At 39.8% G+C, this 21847-nt stretch overlaps 1 protein-coding gene across 1 annotated transcript; it reads right to left on the bottom strand.

The window, feature by feature from the left end:
- Positions 1-705: 705 nt before the first annotated feature.
- LOC146917809 (uncharacterized) lies at positions 706-21252 on the bottom strand. Its single transcript, XM_085721936.1, has 4 exons — positions 21106-21252; positions 20502-21053; positions 1108-1236; positions 706-822 (listed from the first exon to the last, which is right to left on the bottom strand). The coding sequence occupies exons 1-4, from the start codon at positions 21250-21252 to the stop codon at positions 706-708; spliced, it is 945 nt and encodes a 314-aa protein (XP_085578062.1).
- Positions 21253-21847: the final 595 nt, after the last annotated feature.

Below are 21847 nucleotides of genomic sequence, written 5' to 3'. Positions count from 1 at the left end.
TAACTTAAAACTAAATGAAACAAAAAACCTAAAACTATATATTTTTTTATGTTTGTACTAATATTTTTAAAAGATCACACAATAGGGCAATGTTGAATATAATATTCTTATATTTGTACTAATATTCTTCTCATGAACCTTCAACTGTTTCGACGCATAAGGCACAACCTGGCGATTTTGCATAAGCACACTGCCCAAACCCATCTTAGAAGCATCACGATACACGACAAAAGATTCCTTTGCATTCGGCAAAATCAACACTGACGTTGAAGTCAACCTCCTCTTCAACTCTTGAACACTCTCTTCACACTAGGCATCCCAAACAAACGCTTGTCCCTTCTGAGTCAACTGTGTCAATGGTAAAGCCAACTTAGAAAACCCTTCTATGAACCTCCGGTAATAACCCGTCAAACGAAGAAAATTTGTGATCTCAAACACACTGCGGGGTCTCCCACTGCAACACTGTATCAACCTTAGACGGACCTACCGCTATACCTCCCTTCGAAATCACATGACCAAGGAAACTCACCTCACGCAACCAAAACTCACACTTCGACAACTTAGCATACAACTTCTTCTCCTTCAAAGTATGCAACACAATCCTCTTATGCTCCACATGCTCTTCTTCCGATTCAAATACACCAAGACATCGTCTATAAACACCACCACAAATTGATCCAAATAAGGATGAAAAATCCTATTCATCTATTCCATGAAGACACCCGGCGCATTAGTCACACCAAATGGCATAACAGAATATTCATAGTGTCCATACCTCGTTCGGAAAGCAGTCTTGGAAATATCTTCCACCTTCACCCTTATCTAGTGATATTCGGATCTTAAATCAATCTTATTAAACACTTCTGCACCAACCAATTGGTCCATCAAATCATCAATCATCGGGAATGGATACTGATTCTTAATTGTAACCTTATTCAACTGCCGATAATCTACACACAACCTCATACCACTATCCTTCTTCTTAACCAACAACATTGGTGCTCCCCAAGGCGAAACACTCGGTCTAATAAACTGCTTCTTCCAACTGCTTCTTCAGCTTTCCCAATTCCGATGCGGACATCCGATAAGGTGCTGTCAAAATAGGACTTGTTCCTGGTACCAAATCAATTGCAACTTCAGTTCTCTCTCCAGCGGTAAGTCGGTAATGTCAGTCGCAACAACTTCTGGAAACTTTTTCACTACCGCCAAATCGCTAACTCCCTTCTCAACATCAACCTTCAATGAAGCAAACATCATAAAAACACAAGCTTCACTATCCAAAGACTTCTTCACTTGCCCCGCGGTCAAGAACTTCTCTCCTACCCGATCCACCAGCTTAGAGAATGTCACGCTTTTGGTTAAACAATTAATCTTAACTCTATAACATAACATCCAGTCCATTCCAATAATCACAACGATGTGGTCCAAAGGCAAACAAACCAAATCCAATTTAAAATCCACATTACCAAAATTAACAGGACACTTAACACATGTTTTGTCTTGGTTTTCGGGTGTCAAACATTGATTACGTTTGAACCTTTTAAACCGGTGATATCTTATTTTTTCTTGGGAAGGGAAAAAGTAAGCAAAACCCTTGAGAATCGAGGTCCGGGAGTTGTTTTCGCTACGGGAAGGTGTTAGGCACCCATAACGACTATAGTATCCTATAGGAACCGTCTTTAATTTCTACGTGCGCGCTTTATTTTTAAATGCTATTTTGAAAGAATTATTTAAACCTAAGAGTGTTCTAAGTGAAGAATTGGAGGGAGAAGAATGTTTTTTGGATTTTTATTTTTAGTTGAATTGAAGGAATTTGTTCCTTGCCTACGTACCCGTTTAAGGGATCAAATCCACCGTAGTTCTCTTCCAAAAATGTTTTTGTTTTTGTTGGTTGATTTTAAGTTTGAAAATGGGATTTTGAAGAATAGAAAGAGGCCTCAAAGGCATGAGATTTAGAAAAGGTGAGGTTGAATTAGTCATTTGCAAAATGTGGTCTAAACATGATTAGAGTTCATTGAAATTTGATTAAGAAAATAAAAGGAAAAATTACAATGGGATTTTGATCCCAAGGTTTATTAAGAAAATGGTTTGAGTGAAGTTGTTCATATTTTTTTGGAAAATTGATTTTTCTAAGTGTAAATCCTAGGCATTCATCAAAACATACAATCCTAGACATACATCTAAACATGCATATTCTAGCCATATCTAAAGTGATGTGTGTGCATGTGTCGGTGCTTGTGTCGGTGTACATTATTAGAGTCCATTGTCCTTATTACATCATTGGCCTAGATACATACTACTTCCTTGTGAGAACTTAATCCCACACAAATGAATTAAAAGCAAAAGAAATGTAAAGAAACGGGATGAGAAAGTGTGATAGGAAGTATGCTTATGATGTATGAGACATGAAACACAAGAAAATAGTTAGTAGCACATGATAATATGGAGAAAAATAAGGCAAGAGAAGTACTATAATAAAAGCATGGAATCTAACACAAAATAAACCAAACCAAGTGCAAAATATGACTAAGAATTCACTCATAAAATGCAAGCATCATAGAGCTCACAACTCTCATAGTCTTATACATTTTTAAAAGTATACATTCTATTTCAAAGAAATGAGAATTGAAGCCACATGATGAGCCCTACATTCTTAAGTGAATTTAGACATATTTATACCATTTATTCACAAATGTGAATTGTAAGCCAAGCAACTACTAAATTCCACACACAAGTATCAAAATCATGTTCAAACAGTGGCTAAAGATTCATAGAAACACATATCATGTATCACAAGTGTACATCAAAAATAAGAAACAAAGTTAAACCAATTTTCACCAATTTTTTAACATAAAATTCAAGAAATAACACTAAAATTGTCTATATATTTTTTTATCAATTTTTCCAGTGTAAAATCAACACAAGAACATCACAAAAATACTAAAAAAACGCTATAAATTTTCCTAGGGTTTTCTAAAACATTTAAGCATGCCAGGGGGTACAAATATCAAAGACAGTGGTGCAATAAGCAAGAAAATGAAGGAAAACTGAAGAGAAGCCCAGGCCCAAAGGGGAAACGGATCTTGGGCCATCCAAACGTATCAGGGACGTTGGATTGATCCAGGATCCTGAAAACCCTAGATCAAAGGGCTAAGAGCGCATGGCGCACCATAAGCTAAAGAAGGAACACAACAAGATTAAATCTACACCACACATTCAAAACAGGACCAGATCAAACGGTCAGGACGAAGGTTCAGGGATGAACCAGACTGGTTCAGGCGAACCGGTCTGGTTCAATCCCTCTATAAAATCTAAGAGGCCGGTCCAAGCCTCATTCGTCCCTTCTGCTTCTCTCTCTAACCTTCAGACTCTCTCTTCTCTCTCTAACTCTCCACCGTCTTCTCCGGTGGAAATAGCCACCGCCGGTGACGATGAAACCCTAAACTCAACAAATCTTGACGATCTAAGACTTTTTACCGTTCATTTTTCAGTCTAAACATGAATCAAGCATCACAAATAGCAAATGAGACCTGGATCTATGTAGATCGAAACTCAAACTTTACGGTTTTCAGATTTTTCAAAACTCTTCACACTTTTTGAAACGAGGCTTTAACCTATGTTGTTTTCTCTGCTGATGATGAATTTGGACTTGATTTTGTAAAATGAACGGTGAATTTTTGCAGATCTGCATTTTAGGGTTTCATTTCGAATCTTTTGAGAGTTTTTTTTGAATATGATGAAACGAAACCCTAAACTGAAGTATTTTATTTACTTATGATGATTTCAAGCCTCGTTTCAAGGAATAAACGGTGAATATTTGAAGGTTCACATCTTTTAGGGTTTTACTTCAAAATCCTTCGAATTTTTCGAAGCTTTTCTTCAATTCACCGTTTATTTGTGTTCGTTGAGCTTCGTTGAGCTTCTTGCAATGAAAAACGAAGGAGTTTGGGTGATTACCTGAGTTTGATTCGGAGATTCGAACAAAAAAGATCCACGCAGCCTTTGATGCTTCTGGTAAGCTTCGAAACCGAAAATAAATCGGTGTTTTGATCTTCTTCTTCTTCGAACTGTGATCTTGCTTCAATTCTTCTTCTTCTTGCTCCTCTCAAACCCTTTGTGATCGTACCAAATGATTTGGTGCTGGAATTGCAGGGGTCGTAGTTCAGTGATGAAGATTCGTCCTCGAATCCCTGAGAACTACGAAGCAATTGCTTCAATTTTGACTTGATTCTGATTCTGGGAAACTAGGGTTTCGTTGAGTTCTTCATTGTTCTTGGTAACTTCTGAATTTTGATCTAACTGCCAAGAGAGAGAAAGTTTTGATTCTGTTTCTGTGATTTGATGAGTTGGCGCGTGATTATTGATTCTGGCACTGCATTGAATGATGTGGCCTATTTATAGGCTGCCAAGTGTGATATTGGACCAATGAATTGCTGACATGTGGACTTAGGCTTAGTTGGCTTCGGCCTTGCTGAGTTTATGACTTGAGGGCTTTTCTGCAATTTTTGAAAATTCATGGACCAATCTACAAATAACTAAAAAGGACCAAAAATAATGAATTGGACACAAGGACTTAATTGCAATTGACCTAAAATAAAAGTTTGACTTGGAAGGACTAAAACCTAAAAAAGAAGACTAAAGTGCAATTTTAAAAGTCTTAAAGGACTGAAATGCAATTTTAGAATTTAGGACTTAAAAATAAAAATAAAAATGAATTAAAATTGGTAACCGGAAAATAACGTAAAGTGAAACGATTAAAATTGACAAAACGGACTAAAACGAACCAATGGCCTAAATGAGGTACTTTAAAGTAACCTCTCTCTGTCGAAATTTCATGTGAAATGACCAAAATGCCCCTGGGGCTAAAACGACTAAAAAAAATGACTCAGAAGCAATTTTAAAATGGATTTTTAACAGGGAATCGAAACAAAAGTTTATTTAAACCAACTTGAAAGACTCAGAGGCAATTTTTAAGATTTGAACAGAGCTTTGACACTTGAAAAGACTAAAATGCCCCTAGGGGCAAAACTGACTTAAAATGACTTCAAATGCAATTTTTAAAATGGATTGTGACATAGAATGAAACAGAGACTTATTCAAACTACTTGAAAGGACTCAAACAAATTTTAAAAGACTGAAAGGAATTTTGACATAGGAAATGACTAAAATACCCTTACATGTGAATTTTTCAAATAACATTGAAATAAAATGCAGAGAAAGATGCAATTGATCAGAGATATATCAAATGGCTTGAAATGCAAGAAAAGAAGAATTGCGTTGGTATTTTTAGGTCCAAAATTAGGGTATAACAGCTGCCCCTATTTAAGTTTCTTTGTCCGGAGAGTCAATAGACGAAGTCTTTGATTTGACGGGACGAAGATACTTAAATATTAACATTTGCACTGCTTTTGGACATAAAAATACACCTTCAGACTTTCAAAGATGTGAATGTCATGCAATACTTTGATTATGAACGCAAGATAAACAACTGGAGTCTATGGAGCCTGTCATGTCACTGGGGATTCAGGTGGACATTGACTGGGTAGACAAACCAGGGGATAGAAAACATGGTACAAGCTGTTCTTTGGGTCGAACTAGCCACTTGACCAAAGGATGCAAGACAAGAGATAGGTTCAAGCTATTCTTGGGATCGAACTTGGCACTTGACCGGAAACATAGACATATAGGCAGATACGAGCTGTTCTTTGGATCGAACTTGACACTTGACTGAAGATACAAACAGATAGGCAGACACAAACTGTTCTTTGGATTGAACTGGCCGTTTGGCTGGAGACATAGACAAAAGGGTAGATACAAACTGTTCTTTGGATCGAACTTGCTTGTTGGATTATCACCACATCACGTGGGTGGGTGCAAACTGTTCTTTAGATCGAACTTGCCGTTTGACCGATAACAAAGCATAAGCTGGGTACAAACTGTTCTTTGGATCGAACTTGTCGTTTGTCCGGAAGTATAGGTATGTAAGCAGGTACAAGTGGTTCTTTTCGGATCGAACCTGGCACTTGACCAGTAACAAGATACAAACTGAAAGTCTGGTTTAACAAGATACCAATTGAGGGTAAATTGTCATTGACTTGATTTGAAGATAAACATGACCATTTTGTTGGCCCAAAAGCAAATTGAGAGTGAATTGACATTGACTTGAATTGAATTGAAAGTTTGAGATTGAAAGAGAGATTGAGAATTGAGATTGAACAGAGACATAGACATAGACATTGGATTGGAGAGTTGAAATTGACATAAATTGGATATTGGAATTGAATTGAACATTGACATTGACATTGAGATTGGATTGAAAATTGGAATTTGAGAGTTGAGATTGCATCGAATTTGACAGGTGAAATGATTTGAAATTGAAATTGGAGAGTTGAGATTGCATCGAATTTGACAGTTGAAATTGAATTGAATTTGACAGTTGGAATTGAATTGGATTTGACAGTTGAAATTGAATTGGATTTGACAGTTGAAATTGAATTGGATTTGACAGTTGAAATTGGAATTGAAATTGAAATTGAGCTTGACAGTTGCAATTTGGATTGAGTTGGAATTGGGAACCGAGTTGGATTGAAGTTGAAATTGGAAATGCATCATGTATGTATGGTATAACAAGATTATTGAATGTATGAGCACATAAAATGCATGATTATGCATGTATGAATGCTTGAAATGCATGATTGGTTTGTAGTTTGACAGAGAAGTTTCACAAAGGCAGATGAGACATTGGAAGATTGGGCACGTAGTGGCTCGTACTGCAACATATTCACAGGGGAAAACCTCTTTGGAGAGACCGTCGTTGAGAGACGTATCAAAACCATGGCTGAGGGCAATAAGTCCTGTAAAGGAGGGACCCTTGGAAGGTTCTTGGATACAGGTCGCCGTTGCTAGGCGTGTCAGTGCTGGGTAAACATTGGATGTTCGCATCTGTGGTCAATGCTTTTCAACATTTTATTCTTTCATTTTTCATTTTCAAACCCCATTTTTGCCTGAACCGCCCTTTCGGGTTTTCGATTCACCGGGGAATAGATTCTTTTCATTGCCCCATTTTTGCCTGAATTGCCTTCATAGGTTGTCAATCAGCGGGGTGCTCATTTTTTCCTAAGCCGCCCTTTCGGGTTTTCAACTTAGCGAGCTTTTTGATTTCTTTTCATTCTGTTTTTTCATTCTTGCCATTGACCACAGATCATCCTGGGGAGTAACCTGCTTGTAACTTGTATTGAAAGAGACATTGACATTCATTCATTCATGCATGTTTCATTGAAATGTACCCTATTGCTCAGGTTTGCTTTCAAAAATAGACAGAAAAAGATTTTTTAGTTTTCAAAAGATGTTTGTTTCAGACATTGACATTATCAAATAGAAAGGAAATGTTTTGTATATAGCATTGAAAATAGAAAGAAAGATAGAGTTTCAAACAATAGCACAGGCTCAAATTGACGTAGAAGAGTGAAAGTCAGCCAAAGGCATGACTTCACGGATTTACAAAGCTTGGAAAATGGTAATTTTATTGGTTGGTGATACATTGAACACGATGACCGCTACATTTCATAGAAATTTTGAATTCACAAGTACAGAAGCCTCAGATGAAGACGATCATTGACAGTTGTAGATGCCCCAAGGGGTGATGGTGATTTGCCAGATATAGTTACTTGTCTTTTATTGACCTCATTTTTGCATGAACCGCCCTTTCGGGTTTTCGGCTCATCGAGGCGCTCATTCTTGCCTGAGTTGCGTACAATCTCAGCGAGCTTTTTCATATTCATTTTCATTTTTTTTTGTCCCTAACTTTTGCCTGGATCGCCCTTTCGGGTTTTCGATCCACCGGGAAGCGCATTTTTGCCTAGGCCGCCCTTTCGGGTTTTCGACCTACCACGCTGTTCTTTTCTTTCTAGACAAAGTATTTCTTGACTATATTGGCATTAACAGGATTTGGAAGCTCAACACCATCCATGTGTGTAAGAATCAAAGCACCACCAGAGAAAGCCTTCTTGACAACATAAGGACCTTCATAGTTAGGTGTCCACTTGCCCCTTGGGTCGGGTTGCTGACTTATCCTTCTTTTCAGTACAAGTTCGCCTTCCTTGAATTCTCGAGGTCGGACTTTCTTGTCAAAAGCATTCTTCATTCGCACTTGATACAATTGTCCCTGAGTCATAGCATCCATACGTTTCTCTTCAATCAAATTCAATTGATCATACCGACTTTGACACCATTCAGCCTCGGTTAACTTTGCTTCCATGATCACTCGAAGAGATGGAATCTCCACTTCCAGAGGGAGAACTGCTTCCATGCCATATACAAGAGAGAAGGTAGTTGCCCCGGTTGAACTGCGTACTGTAGTACGGTAACCATGCAGGGCGAAAGGTAACATTTCATGCCAGTCTTTGTAAGTAGTGACCATCTTCTGAACAATCTTCTTGATGTTCTTGTTAGCGGCCTCAACTGCACCATTCATCTGAGGTCTATAAGGAGAAGAGTTGTGATGTTCAATTTTGAATTCTTCACATAAGGCTTGCATCATGCTATTGTTCAGATTGGAACCATTGTCAGTGATGATCTTGTTGGGAACACCATATCGACAGATGATGTTATTCTTGATAAACTTGACAACCACCTGTTTGGTCACATTTGCATAGGAAGCAGCTTCAACCCACTTGGTGAAGTAGTCAATTGCCACTAGAATGAAACGATGTCCGTTGGAAGCCTTTGGTTCAATTCTTCCGATCATGTCAATGCCCCACATAGAGAAGGGCCATGGGGAAGAGTTAACATTGAGAGCATGCGGAGGCACATGAATCTTGTCAGCATAAATTTGACATTTGTGGCATCTTTTAGCATGTTTGTGGCAGTCACGCTCCATGATTATCCAGTAATAGCCGGCTCTTAACAATTTTCTTGACATAGTGTGACCCGAAGCATGGGTCCCAAAAGTACCGTCATGTACATCATGCATCAACTTCTCAGCTTCTTGTTTGTCAACACATCTCAACAAGACCATGTCATAGTTCCTCTTGTATAGGATTTCTCCGTCCAGAAAGAATCTACTAGCCCATCGTCTCAATGTCTTTTTATCTCTGTTGGAAGCACCAGTTGGATATTCATGATTCCGCAAGAATTGTTTGATGTTGTAATACCAAGGCTTTTTATCATTCACATCTTCATCAGCTTGATCTGGCATATTTTCAATAGTAAACACATGAGCGGGTCTATCAAGACGTTGTACTTTGATTACGGGCACGTCATTCCAGTGATTGACACGAAACATGGAAGACAAAGTAGCAAGAGCGTCAGCCATCTGATTTTCATCCCGGGGGATATGGTGCAGCTCAACCCTTGTAAAGTATGTCAACAGACGTCTGGCATAGTCACGGTAAGGGATCAGTTTCTCATGATGAGTCTCCCACTCACCCTTTATCTGATTAATGACAAGTGCAGAATCTCCATAGATGTCAAGGTGCTTAATTCTCAGATCAAGGGCTTCTTCAATGCCCAAGATGCACGCTTCATATTCAGCTATGTTGTTTGTGCATTCAAAAGTTATTCGAGCGGTGAAAGGAATGTGGTGCCCTTGCGGAGTTACAATGATGGCTCCAATTCCTTTACCGTAAGCATTAACAGCACCATCAAACACCAATCCCCATTTGCTATTGGGGTCCGGCCCTTCATTGATCAGTGGTTCTTCACAGTCTTTTGCTTTTAGATACATGATCTCTTCATCAGGGAAATCAAACTTAATCGGCTGGTAATCATCAAGAGGTTGACAAGCAAGATGCTCAGCAAGGACACGTCCTTTGATTGCTTTCTGAGCTTTGTACACAATATCATATTCAGACAACAACATTTGCCAACGTGCAATCTTTCCAGTAACAGCAGGCTTTTCAAAGATGTACTTGATTGGATCCATTCGGGATATCAACCAAGTTGTATGATTCACCATATAATGACGCAGGCGTTTGGCAGCCCAAGCTAAAGCACAACAAGTCTTTTCAAGCATCGTATACCGAGTCTCACAGTCGGTGAACTTCTTGCTCAGATAGTAGATAGCATGTTCTTTCTTTCCAGTCTCGTCTTGTTGACCGAGAACACAACCCACAAAATCATCCAACACTGACAGATACATAATCAAAGGCCTTCCTTCCACTGGCGGGACAAGAATAGGTGGTTCCAACAGGTATTCTTTAATGCTATCAAAAGCGTCCTGGCATTCATCATTCCATACAACAGGCTGATTCTTTCTGAGCAATTTGAAAATCGGACCACAAGTAGTAGTCATGTTAGATATGAATCTTGAAATATAATTCAGACGTCCGAGGAAACCTCTGACTTGCTTTTCAGTTTGAGGGGCCGGCATCTCTCTGATGGCTCGGACTTTGTCAGGATCAACTTCAATGCCTCTTTGACTGACGATGAAGCCTAGCAACTTTCCCAATCTTACACCGAATGTGCACTTGTTAGGATTCAACCGCAGCTTGTATTTTCTCAGTCTTTCAAACATCTTTTTCAAATACACAACATGCTGCTCTTCATCACTTGACTTCACAATCATATCATCAACATATACTTCAATCTCTTTGTGAATCATATCATGAAATAGAGTTGTCATACCTCTTTGGTAGGTAGCACCGGCATTTATCAAGCCAAACGACATCACTTTATAACAGAACATTCCCCACGGAGTGATGAAGGACGTCTTTTCTCTATCTTCAGGTGACATCCGTATCTGGTTATAGCCAGAGAAACCATCCATAAAGGAGAACACTTTGGATTGGGCAGTACTGTCAACAAGCACATCAATATGAGGCAATGGGAAGTTATCTTTTGGACTGGCTTTATTCAAATCTCTGTAATCAACACACATTCGAACTTTCCCATCTTTCTTTGGTACTGGTACGATGTTGGCAATCCACTCAGGGTATTCAGCTGTCATGAGGAAACCCGCATCAATTTGCTTTTGCACCTCAGCCTCGATCTTAAGAGCCATGTCTGGACGAGACCTTCTCAATTTCTGTTTGACAGGAGGACATTCAGGCCTTGTCGGTATCCGATGTTCCACAATCTTGGGATCTAGACCCGGCATATCTTCATAGGACCATGCAAAGACATCTGGATAATCATGGAGAAGCTGAGTGATCTTCTTTTTCACTTCTGGCTCAAGTGCAGCACCGATCTTGATCTCTCGCTTGTTTTCTTCAGTACCGAGGTTGATAAGTTCAATCTCTTCCTGGTGAGGCTGAATGGCTCTTCTTTCTTGCTCAAGCAGTCGAGTGATCTCATACGGTATCTCTTCATCATCATCCTCATCTTCAGCTTCATATACAGGGAATTCAAAATTTGGAGGAACCATAGGGTCACTGTGTTCAACGGGTTTATTATGGTTCAATTAATAAAAGCACAGATGTTTTGGTTTTTTCTGGCATTACCATTATTTCCAAGAAAAAGGCACTAAAAAGTAAAAAACAAAGAGTCGTGAGAAAAACGACAACTTTTATTGATAACGGCAATGCCGAAACAAACATGCCCTTACAATGATATCACTTTCGCCTTGGGCAGAGCGAAAGGATTGTTATTTTGAAAACGAAGAAAAACATGAGCAACAAGACACATTACATGGAAGCATGCATGACTAAAGGAACATCAATGGCCTCCCAATTTCTCATAGTGCCTCCTGGTACAACAAATGTAGGCACATAACTACTCTCAGCAACATCTTCAGTAATAGCATTGATGAACCCAGCACTGTAGAAAGTTCCTGTTGAAACACCAGAGGTTGGGGAGAATCCAAGGCCCTCTTTACGCTTGTTTTCCAAAATTGTAGAGGCATATGATACCGGACCAGGTAACCTGATCACCAAAGGTTCAACATTCCTCGTATGAGATGCAGTTTCGACAGGAGAATCATGGAACACTGGCACAATCACACATACATCACTGACAATCAGGTGTTTGTCATCCATTAGACTCTGAATATCATCTTTCACCACACAACAGCCCATAGGATTTTGGAGACATTCTGAACAGGAAGCATGATCGTGATTGAACAATGAAGCTTGACAAAGCTTGGCATGTAGTGGTACCAAGGGAGTAACGACATTGCGGACATCCAGCATGGGATCCTCTTGAGGAGCGGGGATTCCTTCGAAGGCCTCAATCATGTTAACAGCAGCATGGTTTGGGAGCGGATTGTCAAGAACATGAGGAACATTATTCTCAAAAGTCAACCGTCCTTTTTCTATCAGGTCTTTCACAATATATTTCAGAGCAAAGCAACCTTCAACATCGTGGCCTTGAGCACCCTGGTGGAATTCACACGTTAGGTCCTGACGGAACCTGGGAGGCAATGGATTAGGCGGAGGCTTGCCTGGTCTGGTGACACAGTGTCCCTTAGCCAGTAGAGTTGGGAGCAGCTCACCATACCGCATTGGTATTGGTGGAAAAGAAGGTTTGGGTCGGGGACCCTGTTGTTGCTGCCGTTGCTGTTGAGCAGGAGGCTGTGGTTGTACTTGCTGAGCGATGGCATTGACGGGCACTGGTGGTTGTCCCGGTGGCAGAGGGTATTGCTGGTTGAATGGTGGGAAGAAAGGATGTTGAGAGTACTGCATGTAGTGATAGGGCAGAGGTAATTGTGTGGCAGCTGCAGATGGGTTACCAGATACCATCCCTACCTCAGATTCTTTCCTCTTATGGTGGCCATTACCGTACTTCTTTGGTGCACTGGTTGAAGATTCACCCTTCTCAAGGACAATAATGCCCTCTCGGACAGCCTCCTCTAGACAAGTTCCCATTGTAACCATATCAGAGAAGTTGTTCGGAGCAGAGACTATCATTCTCTCCTTATATTCCTTCTTCAGAGTCTTCAGGAATGTCTGTGTTAATTCTTCCTCATCAAGTCGAGGAGAAACACGGGCAGCTGCCCCTCTCCACCTCTGAGCATATTCACGGAAGGTTTCATCTGACTTCTGAGACAGAGCCTTAAGAGAGTCCCTATTTGGCTTCAGACGGGTATTGAATTCATATTGACCTTCAAAAGCAGCAGCGAGTTCCTTAAAAGTATGGATATTGTCTTTGCTCAAACTAGTGTACCAATCTGCTGCATCATCGGCCAAGCTACTCTGGAAGCAGTGGATCATCAGTGCGTCATTATCTGCGTAGTTAGCCATCTTTCGGACATACCGGATGACATGGTTGTGTGGACAGGAAGTTCCGTTGTATTTGTCAAATTCTGGCTCTTTGAATTTCTTAGGAACCTCAAATCGAGATACCAAGCATAGATCACGAGCTTTAGCAGGAGTACCATTGCTTCCCCGGCTAGCCTTGACCTCACGGAGTTCTCCAGCCAACTCCCTCAACTGTCTCTTCATAGCTTCCATTGCGGGATCTTGTCCACGCGGAGTATCGACATCAATTACCTGTTGCACAGTGTGGACAATAGGGTCGGTAACAACAGTGGTTACTTGAGGCATAGCAGTGGATACAGGAATCTGTCCTTGACCAGTAACACCAGAGACACCAGCAGCAGTATTAGGAGAATAGTAAGCTGAGAGGCCATAAGGACGGCCGTTGGGCATAACAAAACGAGCATCAGTAGCCACAGTAGATAGTGGGATAGAGGGAATCACCTCAGTAGTAACTGGAATAGAAGTGGCTGGCTGTTCTTGTGCAGCCATCATAGCGGACATAGCGTCATGAGCCTTAGCCAAGTCTTCTTTCATAGCAGCCAATTCGGCACGGAGCTGAGCATTTTCTTCTTCAAAGTTAGTCATCATCCTTCTCTTGTGAAATCTTGTTTGATGAATTCTATCTGGTTGATAAACTTTGCGAACACGAGCCACTTTTCAGACTGCGGCGGACAAATCCAGGAGGCAATGAGCACGAGAGAAGTTTTTTTGTGGCCAATGAATGCATATGATGCATGAAATGTGTTAATGCATATGCAAAAAGACTCTTTTTGTGTTATCGAAGGGTTTTAGACAAACTAGAAACCTGTAAACATTAGTAAACAACAATTAACATAAACGGGAAACAAACAACCAACATATAGTTTTACAAGACGATTCCCTTTGAAATGCTAAGCCAAGGGATAGACTTTGAGATGTAAAACAACACAAACAAATAGAAATAACAACAGGAAATGGAGATCCTCAAACATAGGAAGTGGAAGCACCATCCTCAGACCCAGACTCATAGTCGCAGTATCGTGCATAGAAGTCATGGGCACTCCTAACCCTCTTGGAGTCCCTCACAAGCAACCTATCTTTTTCTTCAATCTCTCTCCTAGCCTTAGCTAACTCTTTCTTCAGTGTCAGGACCTCATGGGTCTGCTGCTCATCCTTTCCGTCCAAAGTCATGATCAAGTTCTCAGCCTCATAGTATCTAGCCCTCCACTGGTGCTTCTCCCGACTCTCCATAGCTAGATGCTCCTGATACATCTCCTGGGTAGGTGGGAGTAGAGGCAAAGGCATGATGGGAACAGATGCAGACACATATCTCATAGAGGGGTAAGGCATACCAATCTCCTCAGCTTGGTTTATTACCCACTGTGTATAGGCCTCATGAGCAATACCGGACCTTCCACCCATATGCTTCACCTCTTTCTTCCGAAGTTTAGACCAAGCATCTATGAAATCCTCTCTAATTCCCGTGGGAGCATTGGAGTATTGAAAGAAGTAAGGAGCTGTAGCAAGATTGATGGGTTTTTCTTTCATCGGAAAACCAAATTGTCGCAAAGCAAGCTCCGAGTTATAGTTGATTCCACCCCGGGTACCAAGAAGAGGTGCATTAAGAAACTTCCCACCACCAAAGATAATTTCCTTAACTCTAGAAGCTGGAGTAAGCCAAACCACTTCATTAGGAGTGAGAGCCATAATCCTCTGTGAAATAGACCAATTCCCCGGATTGTCGTGGAACGACTGCGGAAGGTGCGAAATAAACCACCTATAGAGGAGAGGCACACAACAAAGGATGTATCCACGACCTTTGTCGGAACGATCGTGAATAGCATGGTATGTGTCAGCTAGCAAAGTAGGGACCGGATTCTTGGAGTGGAAGATCATAATAGCATTCATGTCCACAAAGCCATCAAGATTCGGAAAGAGAATAAGCCCATAGATGAGAAGTGCAAGAATAGCCTCAAGAGTGTCCTGACAAGTGGTATTGAGGTTGGCTTTCCCAAGAAGATACTCTGAAGTGAACCCTCGGATGTGTGCCTTAGTAACAAGATTCTTGGAGACATCGGTGGTCTTGAGATAGAGATCTTTAGCAATAACCAATGGAGTAGGAGGATTTTCAGGTCCTGAGAAAGGTATCCCCTTAGCAATAGATAGACCCATCAAGGAAGAATAAGCCTCTAGAGTAGGCACCAACTGAAAGTCGGGGAAAGTAAAGCACCGATACTCCGGATCATAGAATTGCACTAGAGTGTGCACAAGCTTCTCATCCACATTAGTCTGGAGAATAGTAAGTAAAGCCCCGTAACGACGTCGGAAACCAGTCGGATCCTCAACCTTGAGTGCCAAATCTCTCAAACTAGCCAAATCCACTTCCTTGAACTTGTAGGACTTAGTCTTCTTCATTCCTACAATGTTTACAAATTCAATTTGTCTAAGCCCTTCGATAACAATGCATGGAAAAAGTTTATGCATGTATGCATGTATGCATGAATGCATGATTATGTTCAAGTTCGGAGAAAACATGGTGGGTTGAAGTTCAAAGTCATGGAGTCATGGGTGGACACGGTGTCCGGTGAAACTAGGGCTTTAGGATATAGTAACCGGGTTCTAAAAAGGTTCCCAAGTTGCAACCTCTCCGACGTATACCACGGTGTCACGAGACAACACTCGCTCCATGATTATACGTGGAAGGTGTAACTTGAGTGTAGTATCGCGTGACGACTAAAACTCGAGACGACACTCGGTTTAGCCTCCGCACTACGTCCTAAAAAATGGCCATGGATGGGTTTGGTTATCTACGGTTCATAGCATCATAGAACAATTAGAAGTAAAGTGCCTAAACGCGACAACACGTGCCGACAACATCACCTCCAAAATGCCTTAGCTATGTGGGATTGATCGCATAATCCAAAACACGAGGCAACCCCCGGAATGAATTGTCGATTATATCCCTCCTAAATCCTAAGTTCACTCAGCCCGGGTGCAGGACTTTTGATATTCTCACCCCACACGTTTGCAAGAAATTAAACATTTATTCACATAGGAAAGCAAGTAAAAGAAGCAAGTAAAAATACAAGCGCAAGCGTGGAAATAAAGACTAGGCGTAACTATCGAATCCCCCCAGCGGAGTCGCCAGCTGTTTTGTCTTGGTTTTCGGGTGTCAAACATTGATTACGTTTGAACCTTTTAAACCGGTGATATCTTATTTTTTCTTGGGAAGGGAAAAAGTAAGCAAAACCCTTGAGAATCGAGGTCCGGGAGTTGTTTTCGCTACGGGAAGGTGTTAGGCACCCATAACGACTATAGTATCCTATAGGAACCGTCTTTAATTTCTACGTGCGCGCTTTATTTTTAAATGCTATTTTGAAAGTATTATTTAAACCTAAGAGTGTTCTAAGTGAAGAATTGGAGGGAGAAGAATGTTTTTTGGATTTTTATTTTTAGTTGAATTGAAGGAATTTGTTCCTTGCCTACGTACCCGTTTAAGGGATCAAATCCACCGTAGTTCTCTTCCAAAAATGTTTTTGTTTTTGTTGGTTGATTTTAAGTTTGAAAATGGGATTTTGAAGAATAGAAAGAGGCCTCAAAGGCATGAGATTTAGAAAAGGTGAGGTTGAATTAGTCATTTGCAAAATGTGGTCTAAACATGATTAGAGTTCATTGAAATTTGATTAAGAAAATAAAAGGAAAAATTACAATGGGATTTTGATCCCAAGGTTTATTAAGAAAATGGTTTGAGTGAAGTTGTTCATATTTTTTTGGAAAATTGATTTTTCTAAGTGTAAATCCTAGGCATTCATCAAAACATACAATCCTAGACATACATCTAAACATGCATATTCTAGCCATATCTAAAGTGATGTGTGTGCATGTGTCGGTGCTTGTGTCGGTGTACATTATTAGAGTCCATTGTCCTTATTACATCATTGGTCTAGATACATACTACTTCCTTGTGAGAACTTAATCCCACACAAATGAATTAAAAGCAAAAGAAATGTAAAGAAACGGGATGAGAAAGTGTGATAGGAAGTATGCTTATGATGTATGAGACATGAAACACAAGAAAATAGTTAGTAGCACATGATAATATGGAGAAAAATAAGGCAAGAGAAGTACTATAATAAAAGCATGGAATCTAACACAAAATAAACCAAACCAAGTGCAAAATATGACTAAGAATTCACTCATAAAATGCAAGCATCATAGAGCTCACAACTCTCATAGTCTTATACATTTTTAAAAGTATACATTCGATTTCAAAGAAATGAGAATTGAAGCCACATGATGAGCCCTACATTCTTAAGTGAATTTAGACATATTTATACCATTTATTCACAAATGTGACTTGTAAGCCAAGCAACTACTAAATTCCACACACAAGTATCAAAATCATGTTCAAACAGTGGCTAAAGATTCATAGAAACACATATCATGTATCACACGTGTACATCAAAAATAAGAAACAAAGTTAAACCAATTTTCACCAATTTTTTAACATAAAATTCAAGAAATAACACTAAAATTGTCTATATATTTTTTTTATCAATTTTTCCAGTGTAAAATCAACACAAGAACATCACAAAAATACTAAAAAAACGCTATAAATTTTCCTAGGGTTTTCTAAAACATTTAAGCATGCCAGGGGGTACAAATATCAAAGACAGTGGTGCAATAAGCAAGAAAATGAAGGAAAACTGAAGAGAAGCCCAGGCCCAAAGGGGAAACGGATCTTGGACCATCCAAACGTATCAGGGACGTTGGATTGATCCAGGATCCTGAAAACCCTAGATCAAAGGGCTAAGAGCGCATGGCGCACCATAAGCTAAAGAAGGAACACAACAAGATTAAATCTACACCACACATTCAAAACAGGACCAGATCAAACGGTCAGGACGAAGGTTCAGGGATGAACCAGACTGGTTCAGGCGAACCGGTCTGGTTCAATCCCTCTATAAAATCTAAGAGGCCGGTCCAAGCCTCATTCGTCCCTTCTGCTTCTCTCTCTAACCTTCAGACTCTCTCTTCTCTCTCTAACTCTCCACCGTCTTCTCCGGCGGAAATAGCCACCGCCGGTGACGATGAAACCCTAAACTCAACAAATCTTGACGATCTAAGACTTTTTACCGTTCATTTTTCAGTCTAAACACGAATCAAGCATCACAAATAGCAAATGAGACTTGGATCTATGTAGATCGAAACTCAAACTTTACGGTTTTCAGATTTTTCAAAACTCTTCACACTTTTTGAAACGAGGCTTTAACCTATGTTGTTTTCTCTGCTGATGATGAATTTGGACTTGATTTTGTAAAATGAACGGTGAATTTTTGCAGATCTGCATTTTAGGGTTTCATTTCGAATCTTTTGAGAGTTTTTTTTGAATATGATGAAACGAAACCCTAAACTGAAGTATTTTATTTACTTATGATGATTTCAAGCCTCGTTTCAAGGAATAAACGGTGAATATTTGAAGGTTCACATCTTTTAGGGTTTTACTTCAAAATCCTTCGAATTTTTCGAAGCTTTTCTTCAATTCACCGTTTATTTGTGTTCGTTGAGCTTCGTTGAGCTTCTTGCAATGAAAAATGAAGGAGTTTGGGTGATTACCTGAGTTTGATTCGGAGATTCGAACAAAAAAGATCCACGCAGCCTTTGATGCTTCTGGTAAGCTTCGAAACCGAAAATAAATCGGTATTTTGATCTTCTTCTTCTTCGAACTGTGATCTTGCTTCAATTCTTCTTCTTCTTGCTCCTCTCAAACCCTCTGTGATCGTACCAAATGATTTGGTGCTGGAATTGCAGGGGTCGTAGTTCAGTGATGAAGATTCGTCCTCGAATCCCTGAGAACTACGAAGCAATTGCTTCAATTTTGACTTGATTCTGATTCTGGGAAACTAGGGTTTCGTTGAGTTCTTCATTGTTCTTGGTAACTTCTGAATTTTGATCTAACTGCCAAGAGAGAGAAAGTTTTGATTCTGTTTCTGTGATTTGATGAGTTGGCGCGTGATTATTGATTCTGGCACTGCATTGAATGATGTGGCCTATTTATAGGCTGCCAAGTGTGATATTGGACCAATGAATTGCTGACATGTGGACTTAGGCTTAGTTGGCTTCGGCCTTGCTGAGTTTATGACTTGAGGGCTTTTCTGCAATTTTTGAAAATTCATGGACCAATCTGCAAATAACTAAAAAGGACCAAAAATAATGAATTGGACACAAGGACTTAATTGCAATTGACCTAAAATAAAAGTTTGACTTGGAAGGACTAAAACCTAAAAAAGAAGACTAAAGTGCAATTTTAAAAGTCTTAAAGGACTGAAATGCAATTTTAGAATTTAGGACTTAAAAATAAAAATAAAAATGAATTAAAATTGGTAACCGGAAAATAACGTAAAGTGAAACGATTAAAATTGACAAAACGGACTAAAACGAACCAATGGCCTAAATGAGGTACTTTAAAGTAACCTCTCTCTGTCGAAATTTCATGTGAAATGACCAAAATGCCCCTGGGGCTAAAACGACTAAAAAAAATGACTCAGATGCAATTTTAAAATGGATTTTTAACAGGGAATCGAAACAAAAGTTTATTTAAACCAACTTGAAAGACTCAGAGGCAATTTTTAAGATTTGAACAGAGCTTTGACACTTGAAAAGACTAAAATGCCCCTAGGGGCAAAACTGACTTAAAATGACTTCAAATGCAATTTTTAAAATGGATTGTGACATAGAATGAAACAGAGACTTATTCAAACTACTTGAAAGGACTCAAACAAATTTTAAAAGACTGAAAGGAATTTTGACATAGGAAATGACTAAAATACCCTTACATGTGAATTTTTCAAATAACATTGAAATAAAATGCAGAGAAAGATGCAATTGATCAGAGATATATCAAATGGCTTGAAATGCAAGAAAAGAAGAATTGAGTTGGTATTTTTAGGTCCAAAATTAGGGTATAACAAGACACACCAAGGAAGTGGTCACCGAGCCATTGACCGGGGTATCAATGTCCATTCCCCTCAACATTGGAGACGTACTAAGATTCAAACATTTAGCATAACTATGCGAAATAAAAGAATGAGTTGCACCCGTATCAATTATTGCAATCAAAGGAGTACTATTGATAAAGCAAATGCCTCTAATCAAATTGTCTGGCTCTGGTCCCTCCTCAACAATCAAAGCAAAAACCTTTCCTCCCGCCATCTTCAATTTCGTACACTTGGTACTAATGTGCCCAACTTCTTCGCAGTTATAGGAGACAATCTCACTACCCTTTCACTCAAAAGATTTGTCGCCCACATTGCAACACTTATAACAAACCTCACCCTTCTTGCACTCACTAGCATAATGTTCAAGTCGTTCACACTTAAAGCACTGTAAGTCTCCCCCACTTGGCCAAGAGCCACCACCAAAATCCTTCTTCTTTACTTTGTCCTTGTCATAAGACTTGCCACGATCATGCCCCTTTCTTTTCCTATCATTCACCATCTTGTAGAAATTAGTCTTCGCCTTACTCGCCTCATCAAAGATCCTACATTTGTTCACTAAAGTCCCAAAGTCCCTAATCTCATGGAATGGAACATACTGATAAATCTCAAGACAAAGACCACTCTCAAACTTAATACACTTGGACTCCTCCGCACCTTCAGTATTGATGCATGGGCAAAATCGAGACAACTCCTCAAATTTCGTCGCATACTCAACAACCGACAGACTCCCCTTCTTAAGTTCCAATAACTCAATCTCATTCTTGTTCCTTACGTCAGCTGGAAAGTACTTTCTCAAAAACTCCTTCTTGAACATAGCCCAAAACACAACAACACCACCAACTTCCAAATGCCTACTAGCATTCATCCACCAAATCTCAGCTTCCTCCGCTAAGCATGTGAACGATCAATCTCACTTTCTAATCATTGTTAGTCACCATAGCTTCAAAAATCCGCTCAATGCCATGCAGCCAAGTCTGCGCTCCTTCAGAATCATATCTCCCTTTAAACGTCGAAGCATGGTTTCTCATGAAACGATCCAACCTCAGCTCCTCTGCTCCACCCTGGGCCTGCTGCCTCTCCATGGCATTCACATTAGCTTAAGCTAACGCTTGGGCCATCGACGTCATAGCATTCATGATTGCAACATCATTTCTTCCCGCCATCTCAATTCTACACAAAACCCACAATGAACAGGTAAGAACAACAGAACAAGTATTGAAGGTAACACAATACCATTCGCATACAACAGGAAAAATCACTGGTTTGGGTCCGGACTAGACTGACATGACTCTGATACCACATTATAACACCCTAAACCCTTAATGTGATAAATCACTCAAATAATTCAATTATTCAAAAGAGTCAAGATGATATATCTTCAATGATCTGAAAGCATGCATAACTATGTTTTCAAAAGCTCGCAGCTGACAATCATAATATAAGGTATCTCAGCAACATGAAACAAATCTCAACATCCATGTCTCTGGTGTCATAATACATCCTCAAATAAAATTTTAACTCTGATACATAAATGAGCAACAAGTCTCAGCAAGAAATAAATAAATAGCATAAGTCTGACACCCTAATCAGAGCCCTAAACTAGACCTCGATCATAAGAAAAAGAGGTAGCTCCAAAGCTAGTCCTCAAGCAACTCACAAGCAATAAGAGAATCAGTC

This window comes from Medicago sativa, chromosome 6 (genome assembly GCF_051527215.1).
Source record: "Medicago sativa cultivar Bolivia chromosome 6, Bolivia_mono, whole genome shotgun sequence".
Taxonomy (NCBI): Eukaryota; Viridiplantae; Streptophyta; class Magnoliopsida; order Fabales; family Fabaceae; genus Medicago; species Medicago sativa.
The sequence above is the reverse complement of the archived record's forward strand: the minus strand, read 5'-3'. Positions and strand labels throughout refer to the sequence as shown.